This window comes from Camelina sativa, chromosome 19 (assembly GCF_000633955.1).
Source record: "Camelina sativa cultivar DH55 chromosome 19, Cs, whole genome shotgun sequence".
Taxonomy (NCBI): Eukaryota; Viridiplantae; Streptophyta; class Magnoliopsida; order Brassicales; family Brassicaceae; genus Camelina; species Camelina sativa.
Window position 1 is genome coordinate 22,341,548 of NC_025703.1, and position 16,637 is coordinate 22,358,184.

The 16,637-nt window shown below is 37.7% G+C and overlaps 2 protein-coding genes across 3 annotated transcripts; one reads left to right on the top strand and one right to left on the bottom strand.

Moving 5' to 3' along the window:
- LOC104766936 (phosphatidylinositol/phosphatidylcholine transfer protein SFH7-like) lies at positions 310–4,012 on the top strand. Of its 2 annotated transcripts, XM_010490910.2 has the most exons (13): positions 310–472; positions 669–703; positions 790–1,033; positions 1,429–1,528; positions 1,648–1,914; positions 2,017–2,094; positions 2,166–2,317; positions 2,444–2,543; positions 2,635–2,727; positions 2,819–2,933; positions 3,040–3,407; positions 3,481–3,558; positions 3,664–4,012. In XM_010490910.2, the coding sequence occupies exons 2-13, from the start codon at positions 685–687 to the stop codon at positions 3,676–3,678; spliced, it is 1,629 nt and encodes a 542-aa protein (XP_010489212.1). In that variant the 5' UTR covers positions 310–472; positions 669–684; the 3' UTR covers positions 3,679–4,012. The 2 variants fall into 2 exon arrangements, with proteins under 2 accessions (XP_010489212.1, XP_010489211.1); XM_010490909.2 differs by lacking the exon at positions 3,664–4,012 and having other exon boundaries at positions 3,481–3,591.
- On the bottom strand, positions 8,946–10,228 carry LOC104768099. The gene is made up of 3 exons (XM_010492031.1): positions 10,223–10,228; positions 9,659–10,152; positions 8,946–9,513 (listed from the first exon to the last, which is right to left on the bottom strand). The coding sequence occupies exons 1-3, from the start codon at positions 10,226–10,228 to the stop codon at positions 8,946–8,948; spliced, it is 1,068 nt and encodes a 355-aa protein (XP_010490333.1).

A 16,637-nucleotide genomic window follows, 5' to 3' on the forward strand; every position in this document is an offset into this window, starting at 1 on the left:
ATCTATATCGGATTCAAGTATCGTGCATGATCTTTGAATTTAAATAATTGGATCTGGATTAGAAAGCTCCGAATACTCTAATTTTTAGATGGATCTAGTCAGCTCTTGGATCTCAGATATTTTGCACATTCTTAATATTAGCATTTAATTTGGTTGTAAAGTAAGTTTAATTATGTAAGTGTAAGTGGTGGGTTGCACTTAGTCCAAATTGGCGTCATACACTTTACAATTATTTAGCATTTACTGTCCAGCTATGCTTCAATTTTCATAAATTTTAATATTATATCGCACACATGTCCATTTCCATACATTAAGAAAATGAACCAATTGTAAAAACGAAAAAATCTTTTGGACCTAATCAATAGCTTGTTAGAACATATCAAGTAATTTTCTACATGTCTTGATTAGTTTCAGATGATCTTCACCATTACCATTTCCCACCTTCCCCCCTCAAGCACACATCCCCAATAAGGTAAGAACAAGAAAAAATCTATTTTCCTAAATCTTGATTAATTCTTATATTGGATTCTCTTTTTCTTGATCTTTCACCATCTACCCTTCTCCGGGATCAATATGATGAACTTCATTGTGCGATTGGGTGTTTCATTACACAATGGTATGAATAATCTGGCCAATAATTATTTGGAACAATCTTAATCGTCTTGTAGGTGTTTCATCAAAACCATGGCTGACACCAAACAAGGTTAGAAGTCAACAATGCATTTGCCTTGTCAATAATACTTTTTTTGTCCTGTCTAAGTTAATGCAAAATAATCATGTGCGGTTTAGATTTGGAGATTTCAGAGGATGAGAGGAAGATAGTGAAGATGGGCTCGCTTAAAAAAAAAGCGATAAGTGCATCAAACAGATTCAAGAACTCGTTCAAGAAGAAGACTCGGAGGAGCAGCAGCAAAATCGTGTCCGTTGACAACATCAACGCTGAGGATCGTCAGTGTCTTGACGCGTTCCGTGAAGTTCTTGTCTACGACGACCTTTTACCCTCCAAACATGACGATCTTCATATGATGCTCAGGTTGTTCATTTTTTCCTTGGTTATTCCAATTAGGCCCAAATAATGCGATGTGTTATGAATAATATAGTTGACGCATGAAGTCATCTAATACAGTATATGGTTTTCAAGTCAATAGTTTAACGACAAAAACTAACACATTAATATTGTTCGAAATTTTGAATAATGAATCTAAGATTGTTAGCCAAATGCAAGATCACCCAAATACACCAAACAAAATGACATTTTAATTAGGTTAAGTTTAATATCACATTTTAATTAGGATTTTTTTTATTACTCAGTCTACCCTTCTGTCTTTCATTGCCAATAAATTTTGTAATTAGGTGTTATTTTTTTTTATGATTATGGGGACAGTTATTTTACGGATCTTTTGATGTTTGTTTGATCTACATATATAGATACTTAAGGGCGAGAAAATTTGACATTGAGAAAGCAAAGCAAATGTGGAGTGACATGCTTCAATGGAGGAAGGATTTTGGAGCCGACACGATCATTGAGGTAAATCTTTTTTTTTTTTCCCAAAATCTTGGAATATCCCATACCGAGTAAATATTATAAATACTATATATATTCAATTGACAATTTTTCTGTTTGGTTTGTTTTCTCTAATAATGAAGGATTTTGAGTTTGAAGAGATCGATGAAGTACTCAAGCATTATCCTCAAGGCTATCATGGAGTGGACAAAGAAGGCAGGCCGGTTTACATTGAGAGATTAGGCCAAATCGACGCAAACAAGCTATTGCAAGTGACTACGATGGACCGGTACGAGAGATACCATGTGAAAGAGTTTGAGAAGATGTTCAACATCAAGTTCCCTTCTTGCTCGGCGGCAGCCAATAAGCACATCGATCAAAGCACGACCATTTTTGATGTACAAGGCGTGGTTAGTTACATTTTATACCTTTGTTTCTTCTTTCGAAAAAAGCGTAAATGTGAATGGTGGTTTGAATATTTAATAGCATGTTGCATTTTTTTCAAATATTAGGGACTTAAGAACTTCAACAAATCCGCGAGAGAACTTCTTCAACGCCTTCTCAAGATCGATAACGACAACTATCCTGAGGTAGCTATTCACAAATGGACATGTCCATTTTCAAGTGTTAACAAAAGTTCTAATTAAGTTTTTCTTGGTAGACTCTTCACAGAATGTTTATCATCAACGCGGGTCCTGGATTTCGGCTCTTGTGGGGGCCAGTTAAGTCTTTTCTTGATCCAAAGACGACATCAAAGATTCATGTTCTTGGGAACAAGTACCAGAGCAAATTACTTGAAGCCATTGACGCTAGGTGAGAATACTAGTCTTTAACTCATTTAATTATATATATCGACTTTTTTCTTCTGTATTAGGTATCATTCTACAAATACAATACTTATTGCTCAAAAGTCCTTGTTCTACTCCTTCCATGTGTTAGCGAGTTGCCACATTTCTTTGGCGGCCGTTGCACTTGTGAAGGTAAAGGAGGCTGTATGCGATCTGATAAAGGCCCGTGGAATGATCCTGAGCTTCTTAAGGTTAACTTTGAGCTTAATTAACATTTTCTATTCTATATTAAGCGTGTTTTGAGTCTCTTACTAAACACAAGTGTGTTCGTATGGTAAGTAGATGGATAAGACCCCCGAAGCTAGGTTCTCGACTATTTCAGAGGAGGAAGATAAGCTTATAGTAGAAGGGACAACAATATCAATGGTCTTTGAAGTAAGCTAAGAACTTTGTCAACAATACTAAAAGCCTTAGCGTTCTTTTCTTTCTACTTATAATTCTCATAAAATATGGATCAAATTCGTAGCCTCTAGAGAGAAACAAGATGAAAACCATCGAAGAGAATGTGTCTGAGAAACACATTGACAAGTTCATGGCAGTGTCTTTGCCTCCAAAACCTCATTTAAGGACCCTAAAAAGAGGTATATTTTAATATATATCTACTCACATTAATGCTCAAGTCTGAAGATTAATTTCTTGCTCTAAAAATCCAATCTGTTTACTCCTCATATATACACTGTTACGTAGGGAAGGGGCCACAAAACAAAGATGATAGCTTTCTTGTGGGAGGGGTTATCGCTTTTGTGATGGGAATTGTTGCAATGCTCCGGCTATCTAAAGACGTTCCAAAGAAGCTCACAGAAGCTGCATTATTTGGCAACTCTGTCTACCACGAGCAATCACAAATGTCTAAACCGAACGAAGATCAAACTCCAGCACCACCAGTCTCAAACTCCGAGTACCTAATTATGGTGAAACGAATGGCCGAGCTTGAAGAAAAGTACAAGACCCTTGACTCAAAATCAGCAGATGATTTATTAGAGAAAGAGGATAAACTTCAGGCCGCAGTTAACCGAGTTCAAGTGCTTGAGCATGAGTTATCTGAAACCAAAAAGGTAAGATCTACATATAACCTCAACCTAATTACTCAAATATGTAGTAACGATTACGTTATGTTTTCCGGGTTAGGCTTTGGATGAAACGATCGCTAACCAGAAGGGGATTCTTTCATATATTGAGAAGAAAAAGAAGAAGAAGAAGAAACTGGTGAGACGAATCATTTAGAAAACTTTTGTTAATACTTTATGCTTAATTAGTTTCCAACATTCTTTGTCTATGTCCCTAATCATTTTCTTATTATTATTTTTCCAGTTTTGCATGTTCTAAATCAGCGAACAATGGTTATGATCTCCCACCACTTTTCAGATGAGAAGCAAGAGTGTTTCTCACACAAATGAGATATATAAATGCATTATTTTAGTGAAAATAAACTCTCCCATCGGTCCTGTTTTGTATATAACTTTTTTTTTTACTTAACAAGTAGTGGATTTTTCCACAAGAGGTTTGTTTTGGGTGTTCCCTTGCAATTTGGAGTGCTTATATTGGGTGTTCTTTTGCATTTTTTTTCTTTTATGTTAATTTTATACGTGAATTATAATCTCGTGCAGAGTAATGGATAATGTAAGGATGATGAGTTGGTGATTATCTATTGCTTAATGTCCTTGACGAAATAGTTTATATCCAACAGAATTGTTCATGAAATCATTTTTCCTTTCTAGTACTGAAAGATATATATAGAAACTTTGTGACTTGTGAGTGACTGAGAGCTCGGATGAGATTTTTTTCGTGAGACAAATTAAGAAGAGGTTCTTTATAACTAAATTTTGAGTTCAAGAGCTAGCTAGGTGAGTGCACAATAGACAGATTTCGGTTGTGGTTTACGCACGAGTAAGAGCCTAAATAGAGAAAACAAAGGAGGATTGTCTTTCAAAAACACGTAGAGATATGCATTCTAAGGAGTAGTGTGTGCGCGAATTTTTTTCCGAGTGTTTGCTTTTGTTTTAAAACTTATGAATATTTTATATTTCATGGTGTAGAACTGTGTGGTTGTTCCCTTATTTAGGTAAACATCACGATTAAATATAGAAAGCTCGTAGACACGATTATGAAGAAGCCCTTTCCAACTAAATTTTCTGGCGCCGAGGGTGTTGTTGCTCGCCGGCGTCAGGATCTCATCGTTTCAATACTTGTTCATCCTAGATTCACTTCTATTAGTTGTTTTTTTCTAATTTTTTTCTAATTTTTTTCTCCTTTTTCCCCCTTTTTATAACCCTTTTCAATCCTTCTTAACTTGTGCCTCCAAACCAAACCACGACCGTTGCCAGCTCCCGTCGATCTCTCACTCACCGGAGATGCTCTTTGCTCAGCAAATCTCTATGCAAAACTCGGGAGGCCGTCTCACTCTCCCTTCATCTTGGCAATTGTTTGAGAAATTAGGGTTTTTTCCTAGTGGACCTAATTTCTAGATTTGATTTAATTCAGAGCCACCGTTTATTCCCGCTAACCTTTCACGCACTGAAGATGCTCTCTGCAACGCAAATCTCTTCGTCAATCTCGGGCAGTCATCAAAATCATTACTCAACTTGGTAAACAGTTGTGAATTAGGGTTTTTCCCAGTGGATCTAGTATCCAATCTCGAATCAAACCACGACCACCATCCCTTACCGCTGATCCTTCACTCACCGGAGATGTTCCTTACATGGCAAATCTCTCTGCAAATTCCGGTCAGTCGTCACACCCAATCCTCTCTTTGGCATCCGCTTGAGAAACTAGGGTTTTCCCTAGTGAACCTAGTTTCACATGTCGGCCCACTTACCATCACAAGGCCCAAGTCCATAAGCCTTAACAAAAGTTATGAAACAACAAAATCCAAGTCCAGCTATCAACCGTCTATGCCCTGCCAAAGTGAAACACTGTGTCGATCTCCTCTTCTCAATGGCAGAATACTTAATGGGAGAAAGGTATCACCAATGTTGCTATGGTTATTCATATATCATGTCAGAACCATGGTTTTTGTCGATATTAAAGACTTGTGGTATGAGTTTTTAAGCCTGCACATTTGTGGTCTAATTATTTTGAATTGTTCTAGCCAAAGGGATAATCAAGGTCTTGAACTAGATATGTTAAATGACGGTTATCACTCAAGCTGGTCATTTGATGATGTCAAGCATCGGTTTATAATCACTCCCTTCAACCGGATCCCATACCAAATATATTATATTGTGTTATATCGAAGAGATCCACTCCTTGTGCTTTGGGACTCAAAGCAACCCTTCAGTGACTAAAACACCATAGTCACCTAGATCCTTGTTATCTTGCTACTATGGGTAGTGCCTCTCGCTCCGGTGAGAATGAAAGCATTGATTCTTTCATCAATGTCACTTTGTCATATGACCATGACCAAGCTTTCGTCCTTCGATATCCTCGAGGATGACCTCTCGATTCACCATGATCTCACATGTGCTACTGGCCTCTCAAGCCATTGGTTCATAGCTCGTTTGGAATTGAAATCAATAACTCTTATCTTTCATTTTATGGCATTGGGGGATGTCTTCTATTGTAATCTTTTAAACTTTGGGACTCTTAGTCCTCTGCGTTGTAATTGTTTCTCTCTGGATTGAATGAAAAGCAAGTTGTTTGACAAAAAAAAAAAAGGTAATGATTGTTACTTTTAGCTGTAGAGACTTTGACTTTAAAATTTTAGCTGCAGAGAATTTGACTGTAAATGCTTTGATTGTAGAAACTTTAAATTTAAAATAATGCAAAAATATAAAAATTAACGACGACTAGCCCACATAGCATTAGCAATCTCATCATGGAAACCTTCCATGTATTGTCTCGAACTAACGTCTAGTTCCATCACATTTGGAAGTTCTTCCTTATTTAGGGCATGCACGCATTCTGACCAAAAATCAGGATCTTCAATATGTGAATTGCGAACAAAATTATGGAGGGACATAGTCGCCACGACCATTTTTCTCGAGCTTATATCTCCGTCATCTCTCATGACTTGCCATTTTCGTTTCAATACTCCAAGGCCCTGTTCGTTTCATCATTTTGCATTTTCATTCAAATGATACATTCAAAAGCTTCATCCAAATGATTTATTTGAATGTCAAATAACTCAACAAACAAAAAAATAAATTGTTCATTTGGATGATGCATCCGAATGAAAATGTGTTTGTTTGGTTTATTTACATTCTCATCTAAATAGATTTGATTAGAATAATGACTAAAATACCCATGTTTTTATATAACAATTTTTTAATCTTAATCTTAACCATATTACTTTTAAATATTGATCTAAAATATATATACATAAATTTTCATTCAAAACCAAACAAAAACTCTAGAAATCCCAATATAAATTATTTATATCAATTTTTTTATAAGATATAAAACATGTTATGCCAATGTAAATTATTTATAACAATTTTTTGTAAGTTTTTACAATAGAAAGACTTGTGATTGCGGAAAGAGGTGAAATGACCGCACCCAGATTCCCAATCCCCGCACAGGATTGATGAAAATGATTCCACTGGAACCCCATAATTCCGACGAGAAAACCGGCGTAGAAATTGCTCCTTACAAAGACTCTCGCAAATACACCAAACCCTACCTCATCTAGTTACTGAGTCGCAGAACCAACCACCCCTAGCGACCGAGTAACAAGAGATGTGGGCTGGAATATTTGATTCCATCCAGCCACGGACAACACTTCTCTATGAATACTCTAATTCACTATCAACTCCTCTAGTATCGAACATCACCTCCACCTGGTGTCGAACGTCACCCATCGCACCACTTACGAACCAACACACATGGTGTCAGTCGACACCCTACCAGTGTCGGTCGACACCGACGCCCTTGACATCACCTCCGTCAAACTTTTCTCATCCAAAACTAACTTTCCTACGAGCCAAACACATGACAAAATGCTGGTGTCGATCGACACCCCAACATTGCCACAAAACAACCATGGAAAACGTCATTACTAACTTTGAATTAAAACACAAACTAACTGTACATTCCACAAATCCACCATTGGATATTAACCCTATAAAACCACGAAGCTCTCCACCAAATTTCACCCAAATCGGACTCTGTTTCATTCTTCAAACGTTGCTCTAAAGTGGCCATCCTGAACTAGTTCGAGCAGTCGTCTGCAGCTGATTGTGTCGACCGGCGACACCACAATGGTGTCGAACGACACCATGCCTGCAACCACGACCTAACTGTCTTCTTCAGCCCCTCTTGGCCCCAAAACTATAAATCTTCACAACTATTGATTCCCTAATCGATTAATCACATAAACTACACATTCGTAGAGACAATAGCAATAGAAAACAACACATGTATTCTCTCAATCCATCTTACCTATCACAAATTCATATTAACTATATCAATCCTCTAGACGAAAACCATAACATCTAGTTACCTTGGATTAGGACCGAATTTGAGCAAGGAACAACAAACACTAAAAAAACAATGGTGCTTCCCTTCCCTCCTCCATGTCTCAACAACACATCTCAGCCTCTTTCCTTCTACTGACCAACCCCAAACCATCTCCATTGTCCCTCCTTCCAAGAGAGATAACCACAACTCTCCCTTCTCCTCCAAGGACAGAAAACGGCAGGGAGAGGAACCTCCCCCCCCCCATCACCAAGTGGGCGTTCTCCTTTTTATAGGAACTTTAGGGTTTCTCCAAAACCACTAAACCGCACAAAACTGGAGAACAAACCAAACCGATAACCTTAAACAATATGGTGTCGATCGACACCCCCTTGGTGTCGGTCGACACCCCCTTGGTGTCGGTCGACACCAACCTCCATAAACCAAACTCGGTTCACGTGCGTTACAAGAGGTGGCTACTGATTGTAGCCAAGCGAAGGAGAAGCTTGTAATTGTAGAAACAGAGCTCGAGGCTTTGAGGTTGGAGTCTCAGCAATGGAAAGAGAAACACGATGAAATTAGGAAAGAAACTGAACTGCTCATGAACACGAGCGAGAGACTTAGGATTGAAGCAGAGGAATCAATTTTGGCTTGGAATGGAAAAGAATCTGTGTAATAATCCAACTCCCAAATGTTTCCTGCAAAACTAATGAATAAATTCAGAGTTACTAAGAGACTGCAAAAATCAGAACCAAAATCAAAAATGAGACTGCAAAAACCATAATAGGACTGTTGCAAGAGAAATTTGAAAAGGAAAAAGAATGCATCATCATGAATCTCACTAAAGCCGAGCAAGAGGTAACTATAACAAACAATAACACTCTCTTGTTCTGAAATCATTCCACTTAACCCACAACCTTTAAACAAGTGGAACATAACTTAAAGCTAAGTGACAATCCCAAATCCTCTCTCGGTTTGGCTCACTACTTCACACAATCTAATTCTCAATTTAAACTCATCATCACTACATCATCTTAACGCAAGTATAACATGTAAAGAACATAACTTAAAGCCTAGTTTATGAGATATTACAAAACTAAAGAAAGGGGAAATGGAAACAAACCATAGTAGGACTATTGGATATGTATGGAACGTAATGGAGTTGTATAAAACAGATAAGAGCCAAAATGATCACAAACCTTCTAATATGGAAGTCTAGTTCGTTCTGCCATCTCCATAGTGATAGAATCACGCATATCTTCCATCATTCTATCACCAGCAGGTATGTATGGAACATGTCCATCGTTTTCATCACCATGATGTTCATATGATTCCACCACTTCCCAATGTAAAAAATCAATATCATCCTCCTGTGAATTTCTGATAAAATTATGGAGAGCCATTGTTGCTGTCACAATCTTAATCCATTTATTCAGCTCATACCTAGGGTGCTTCCTGTCAAAAATTCTCCATTTGGCCTTCCAAACACCAAAAGTCTGCTCAATTACCGATCTCAAACCAGAATGTTTACGGTTAAACAGTTCCCTATTGTTGGTTGGTGGTCCTCCTCTGCTGAACTGGTCTAGGTGATATCTAACTCTACAGTGAGGGCCTAGGTAACTACTTCTATTTGGATAACCTGAGTCGACTAAATAGTATTTTCCAGGCGGAGGATGAGGGAAAGAAGCTTCTTGTGTAGCACAATATGTTAGTACTTTTCTGTCATGTGCTCTCCCGGGAACTCCAACATAAGCATAAGTAAACCTCATACTGAAATTGCATATTGCAAGCAAATTCATTGTTGCTTCTGCTTTTCGACTTCTAAATGGCTCCACATTCCTTGATGGAGGACGAACTAGCATATGATTACCATCAAGGGCACCAATGCAGTCTCTAAAATAAGGCATATATATACCGGCTATCATCTACTAGAAAACGACTAACACTTGTCAAATCATCCCTTGTAGGTTTCACTATATATGCTACAAGTTTTAATAGAGCACTTAAAACATCATCCAAATTCCTCTTCAATGTATCAAGTGAATGTTGATATCGCTCAGCTATGACGCGTACAATTAGATCTTGTGCAACCATCTCTAAGAACATCGCAACACTCTCTTCAAGAAAAATATGGCAAGATCCCTCTAACTTAGGTTGTTCTGATAGATTCCTACATAAACTCCTAAATGTTGATTGGTTCATGCGTAGAATATCAAAGCATTGTACCTTAGACTCGAATATAAACCGCTGCACATGATGCCAACCTTCACCTCTGTTTGTCCTCACTAATTGTCTGTCAATATTAACTTCCTTCAATCCATACATTTTTTCTATAAGAGCATACATGTAGTTTTCCTCCTCTAATACCAAATCCATATCATTATCCTCAATCAAACACCTAAACGTTTCCTACAATTTAAACAAAAACATGAACACATATTACATTCTAAAGCATGAAACTTAATTGAATCATTCGTACCTGCATAATGAATAATCTTAGAAAGAACTTGAATGAAGCTATATTAAAAGACCTTCAAGGACTGCTCCTTAATTCCAAGTGATAGACATGTGACCAAAATTAGTAGGACATTGAAAGATAATCTCAAATAAACATCATAAAATCTCAAATACACATAATGAAATCTCAAGTAATCATAATGAAATCTAAAATAAGCATGATGAAATCTCAAATAAACATAATAAAATCTCATAGGAATTGAAAGTTAAACACTAGAGTTTACAGAAAACATAAAACAATAGTTGTAAACATACTCACTCTAGAGTTTATAAAAAACATAAGAGTAGATATTAGGTTTACAAAAACAATAAAAATGTTGAGAACTTCAAGTTTTGTCATGCATCCCTGCTTTCACCAGTTGCAAACTCCAAGTAGAGAACCTTATTCTCATCATCTTCATAGAATAAAAATGTCTGGCGATTAGAAATATCTTGCTTCAGATGCTGAATTGATGCTCTGTATAAGAGAGACCACAATCTTATAGCATACAGAGAGTGTAGAACCTTCAAAGCTCGAAGCTGGTAACAACTAAACTCAGGGTGGCTCTATATTAGTCGGTTCTTGTGGGAAAGAATATTGTCCTGTGATTGAACACTGTTCTTAATAACTTCTGCTACACGTTCTCATGCTTTTGCAGACCTTGATCTTTTTCTATTAGCCCTTGACTTACTTGAAGATGAGGGACCAATGTTAACAGTGGAAACTGAGAAACCATTACCAATATTGCTCTAAGTAGGAAGGATTTGCATTGATCCACCATCATCATCAGGATCAACATCTTGAGTAGAAAGGAATTACCATTCAGTATCATTATCAGGATCATCATCTTGATTCTGATGCATTGCGTATAACTACTCTTCTCCTTGTTGTGAAGACCAACCCTCAGCTCCACTGATATGAACTGTACCAAAGACTTTTTCCATCAAATCCACATATGCAACTGGTTTAATTTATTTCTTAGCTCTTGGCCTTTCCTGAACAAAACAATGAGAACAAAAAAAGTGATGCATGCTATTTAGATATCCGCAGAGTATACCAAACAATGATCACTGGATTCATAGATCTGATATCGCTGAACATTGTTTATCATAAAAGATGCATGCTATCTAGAAGATGATTCAGATAAATCATTCATCATAAAACGAAGATCCAAAGACGAAATCGATTATCTTGCAGCATCATTCACATTCTGTTTTCTTATATTTCCTTTAAGCTTCTCATCAATTCTTAGTTGGAGATAGAAACGGGTTTGCTCATCACTCCATGCAAGATTCTTAAGTGATATAAACATACACTTTTGTATAAAATCAATCTACACTACAAAACTGCATTAACTAAAATATGAGTTTAGAGGGGAAGATACTCACATCAGTGTCAGGGATAGTTGTCATTGTTTTTTTGAAGAAGTTCTAAGTCCTACACTAAAAAACACTTCTAATTATTCCAACCCACCAACTAAGATCAAAGGAAGCGATGCAGAATCCAAAATAAAGTATAGCAAAGAACAAAATTGTCAAACAGAGGGATATAAATAAACACAAACCCATGTCTAAAAACATTCACAAGATCAAGCCAAATTCAAAATGTTTGTATATATTTGCTGTCAAAGCATTATAAACAAAAACAGAAGAGAGCAAAACCAAACCAGTTCATACAAAAATAGCACTAAAACAAGCTTTAGACTCATCAAAACCAACCTGATTCTGTGATGCATTTCATCAAACATGTGGTTTGCATCAACAACTACAAGCTCTAGACTCATCAAAACCAATCAACTGTTAATTCCTAAACCTAGTAAACACTTCTAATCATTCAAACATGAACACATTGTCAAACTTTGAAGCAGTATCACCTAAATCAAACTCTGAAGCAGTATCACCTAAATCAAACATGAACACATTTCAAAACTAGTGAAATTTGGACAAAGCCACCAGCTGAAATCAAAGGAAGCAAATGCAGAATCAAAAACTAAGTATAGCAAACAACAAAATCTTACACAGAGTTCGATCAAACACCAACCAAATCAATCTGAGATGATCAGAGCTATTAGAGATATCGGAGCTATTAGAGAGAACTTACCAAAACGATGAAGCGATGAGAGATGAAGCGATGAATGGGAGAGACAATGCAACGATGAAGCGATGAGAGATTCTGAGAGAACAAAGCTTCGTTAAAGCTGAGAGAGAGAAAGAGCCCAACTCTTGAGAAGATTCATCCGAATGAAGAAACGAACAACACCTAAATGTTCTCTCAATAACAGATCGAAGTAATGAATGACGGTGATTGAACATTTCTTTATAACTTCTCTCTTGTTGGTTTCTAAAACCAGATAGGTGATATCGTTCTCCTCTATATGGACAAAGAAATCCATGACGTAATGCATATCCCGAATCTCCGAGATAATATTTACCATCAGATGGGTGTGGAAAATCAGAATCACCTTCCATGGCAAGCGAGAGAACTTTGGCATCATGTGCAGATCCGGGAATACCACCATAAATATATGTAAACATCATGTCTATGTTACATATTGCGAGGATGTTCATAGTTGTATCGCCTTGCCTATTCCAGTATCTTTGTTTATGTTGTCCATAAACCATGACGGGTACATGTGTTCCATCAATTGCACTGATAAATCCTTTAAAATGTGTCCAATAACGTCGGTCAGCTTGCAATTTTGGATGAACTTGCGTAAGAGCTGTAAGATTTGGTGCAAACATATTAGTGGCCATCAACACGAATGCATCAAGAGCTTCATGAAATTTTTTGGAGACTGTCTCAGCTGAATTCCCGAATGTACGCATTGCATTCCTTTGTGTTATTTTATGTCCACACATGTGTAGAAACATAGCCACACTCTCTTTGGAAGACATGTTAGATGTGTCGCACAAACCATATTCTTCTTTGAGATCGCTGCATAATTTGCTAAAAACCTCCAGCCACATCCTTAACATATTGTGGATGATCTCAGCCATGGATGAACCCGTGATGATGATATCATCAAAGTAAACAAGAAAATATACATAGGCAGAGCTGGTGCGAAGAATAAAGAGAGAAGCATCTGCAACCGAGTTCTTGAAGCCAATACTAAGGAGACAGTCTTTCAATGTATTATACCATGCCCAGGGGTCTTGTTTGATACCATAAACAGCTTTCTTGAGCCGAAGAACGTGATTGGGATGTTCTTTGTCAACAAGACCTATTGGTTGAACCATGAACACTTCCTCTTCAAGCGGACCTTAAAGAACGCGTTGTTGATATCCAGTTTCTTAAAGGGCATGTTATGTGCTAAATCCGTGTCAAGAATCATGCAGATCGTGGCAGCTTGATGACAGGACTGAAGGTCTCATGAAAATCAATACCCGGACGTTGATGAAAGCCCTTAGCGACCAGGCGAGCTTTAAACCGATCAACATCTCCATTTGGCAAGCGTTTGACACGGTAAACCCACTTGGAACCAACAATATTCTTAGCCATTGACCGATCAACCAATTCACAAGTATCATTGTGAGCACACACATCATATTCATCACTCATTTCTCTATGCCATCGCTCATCCTTGAGAGCTTGTATGTGATTTTCAGGCTCGACTTCTTTTAGAAAGGCAGTGAGACCATACTTAGGATTTGGTTTTACAATGTTATTTTTGGACCGTGTGAGCATAGAATGAGTGTTAACCAGCTACGACGGAGCCAGAGAAGCAGCAGCTGCTGGTGGTGATGCAATTAACACTAAAGAATCTGGTGGAATGGTGGTCGGTTGTGTCAATGTTGTTGTTGCGGGTGAAGGAGCTGGGCACGCGAACTGGTCGAGTGGCCGATGAAACACAGGAACAAGAGATGATGATGTCGTGTCTGAAGATATAAAAGAAATAGTCGATGAGTAGGAGTGTTTGGAAAGTTTTTGGAAAGGGAAAAAGGACTCATGAAACTCGACATGATGAGACATAAACACGAGAACTTTCAACATCAAGAAAACAATATGTACTCTGACTCAGAGAGTAACCCAAGAATACACACGGTTTGGACTTGGCAGCAAATTTATTCAGGCCATAGGGACAAAGCAAGGGGTAGCAGAGGCAACCAAAGATGCGTAGTTTGGCATAATTTGGTGTTCACTGAAATAGAAGCTGGTGCGGTGATGTGTTCACCAGATTAGGTCTGGTGAAGCGGTTAATTAAGTACACTGCTGCAGCAAACGAGTACGTCCAGTATGTTGGTAGAATGCCCGCATGAAAGAGAAGAGCAAGCCTAGTTTCGACAATATGGCGATAGCGTCTGATAATAGGATTTTCACCAAGGGGAACCAATTCCTTATGCAGTTGTAGTACAAAGGGTTATCAATCCAAATGGTTGTTATGCTAGCAGATGAGATATGATCAGAACTATGCAAGTCAAGCCAAGCAATAATGGGATTTGATCTAACAATCCTAAAATAATTAAAAGAAATTAAATAAATAAGAACCACACGACCTAAGCACTCGATGCAAGCATTCGAGTATAGGATCGGTGGAGTGATCGGGTAAAGAAGAAGAGTATGAACAGCTTGAAGGTGTACACGAAGCTGGTGATCGGGTACCAGTTCGGGTATAGGGTCGAGTTATGAATAAAAACGTAAACAATCAAGATGTGAAAGCTCCTAAGGATGGGGTCATCGACTCCTAAGTGTTCCTGACCAGTATGGATGTCCTACATGCCTCAAGCAAATATTCCCTAGACAATGAATCTCTAAAATCTTGTAAAAACACTCTTGTGATAGACTCAATCAACCTTGATCACTCCCCTACCCAACTCTCGTTGGAGAAACATGACCAAGCAGGCAATACAAACCGATTCATTATTGTCAATAAACTCCTTACACATCTAATCTCTTAGGCTAAGTGAGTAAATCTCTAGCATTGATTGATTCAAGCATTTCAACAACATCTCTCGATGGCAAAACACCCTAGATCTACTCTCAACCTCTCGGTCTGAAAATAGCACTAAGAACACCAATCTAGAAAGGAATTTATATAACATAAACAATCAAGCTAAGGCATCCTAACCGATCAAGAACACATATTTGTCTATCCCATCCTTAGAAACTTTGTTTCACTACTCAGATCTCATTGCAGAAACATAAAAATACAAATAAACGAAAATTGCATTGTATTGAAAATAGAAATAGAGTAGAAGAGTACAGAATCGAAATCTAAAAGAATAGCAAAAGAAATGAAAAATAAATCCTAACAAAGTGGAAAAAAAGAGTTTGAATCGCTCAGTCTCTCGTTCAGAAGCTCTCGCTCTCTGTTCTGAGGGTCCGCGGCGTGCTTCTGCGAGAGGAAGAAGAGGGGGGTTTATATACGGAAACCCTTTAAACCTAGCTGCCTAGTCCTGCCCGAGGGTCTGCTCGAGATGATGCTCGAGGATGAGGTCGGGTTACTTCTCGGATAGGTCTTTGGGTTGTTCTTCCTTCTCTCGGATCTTCCTCGATCAGGTTGAGGTTCGGACTGTTCTTCCTGCTCATAAGCTCCTTCAGGTACATGCTCGGATTTGACCTTGTTTCTCCCCATTTTAGACTCTAAAGCACATGTTTTCATCCAAAATGTGCAAAAGCAAGAATGCAACACCCTAAATGGCCTAAATGCGGATTCCTACGGTTAATGACCGAAAAATGCTAAGGTTAGGGTATATATAATGCAAAATATGGACAAAAAAGGATGCTTAAAACATGTAAATTAGAGAGTTATCACACCCCCAAACTTAAATCTTGCTAGTCCTCTAGCAAGGAAGTAGGAGGATGCGGATCAAAAATGGGGACTCATAACCTTTTTATGCTAAGCGAAAGATTCAAGCTATTGTCCTTAAAGATAGTTTAATGGTGCTAAGATCAATCAACATACTTACAAATATTTTTCTATGCTTATTACCATGCATCGATCTAGTTCAACCTCCAACTAAAATTAAAGACTTGCAATTCCAAAGAACATCTCTTTCATATTCATTAAAGTGTTTGGCGAATTCTTGCAAATGGAAAGTGAATCAAGCTCAATCGGTTTCAAGGGTACGGCTTTTTGGTAGGGTGGTTTCAAACAATGACTTTGGGTGGCTCACTCTCAAAAGAAAGAATGCTAGACAGTTGTGAAAACTATCTAAGATTGAGAACAATTAAGGCATACAAAGCTTAGTTCTTGATGATCTACCCCTTTTCTCATTCACTTTCTTTTTATCCAATACCCTAGAGTAAAACTACCCATAACTTTGATTTGAACTCTTTTTTTTTTACAATCCCTAAGATCTAAACTTTAAACATGTAGCTCTCTTTTTTTTTTTTCTTTGCTAAACTCCTAATAATATTTCTATATTATTATTATTTTTTCTAGGAGACTATAGCAAGA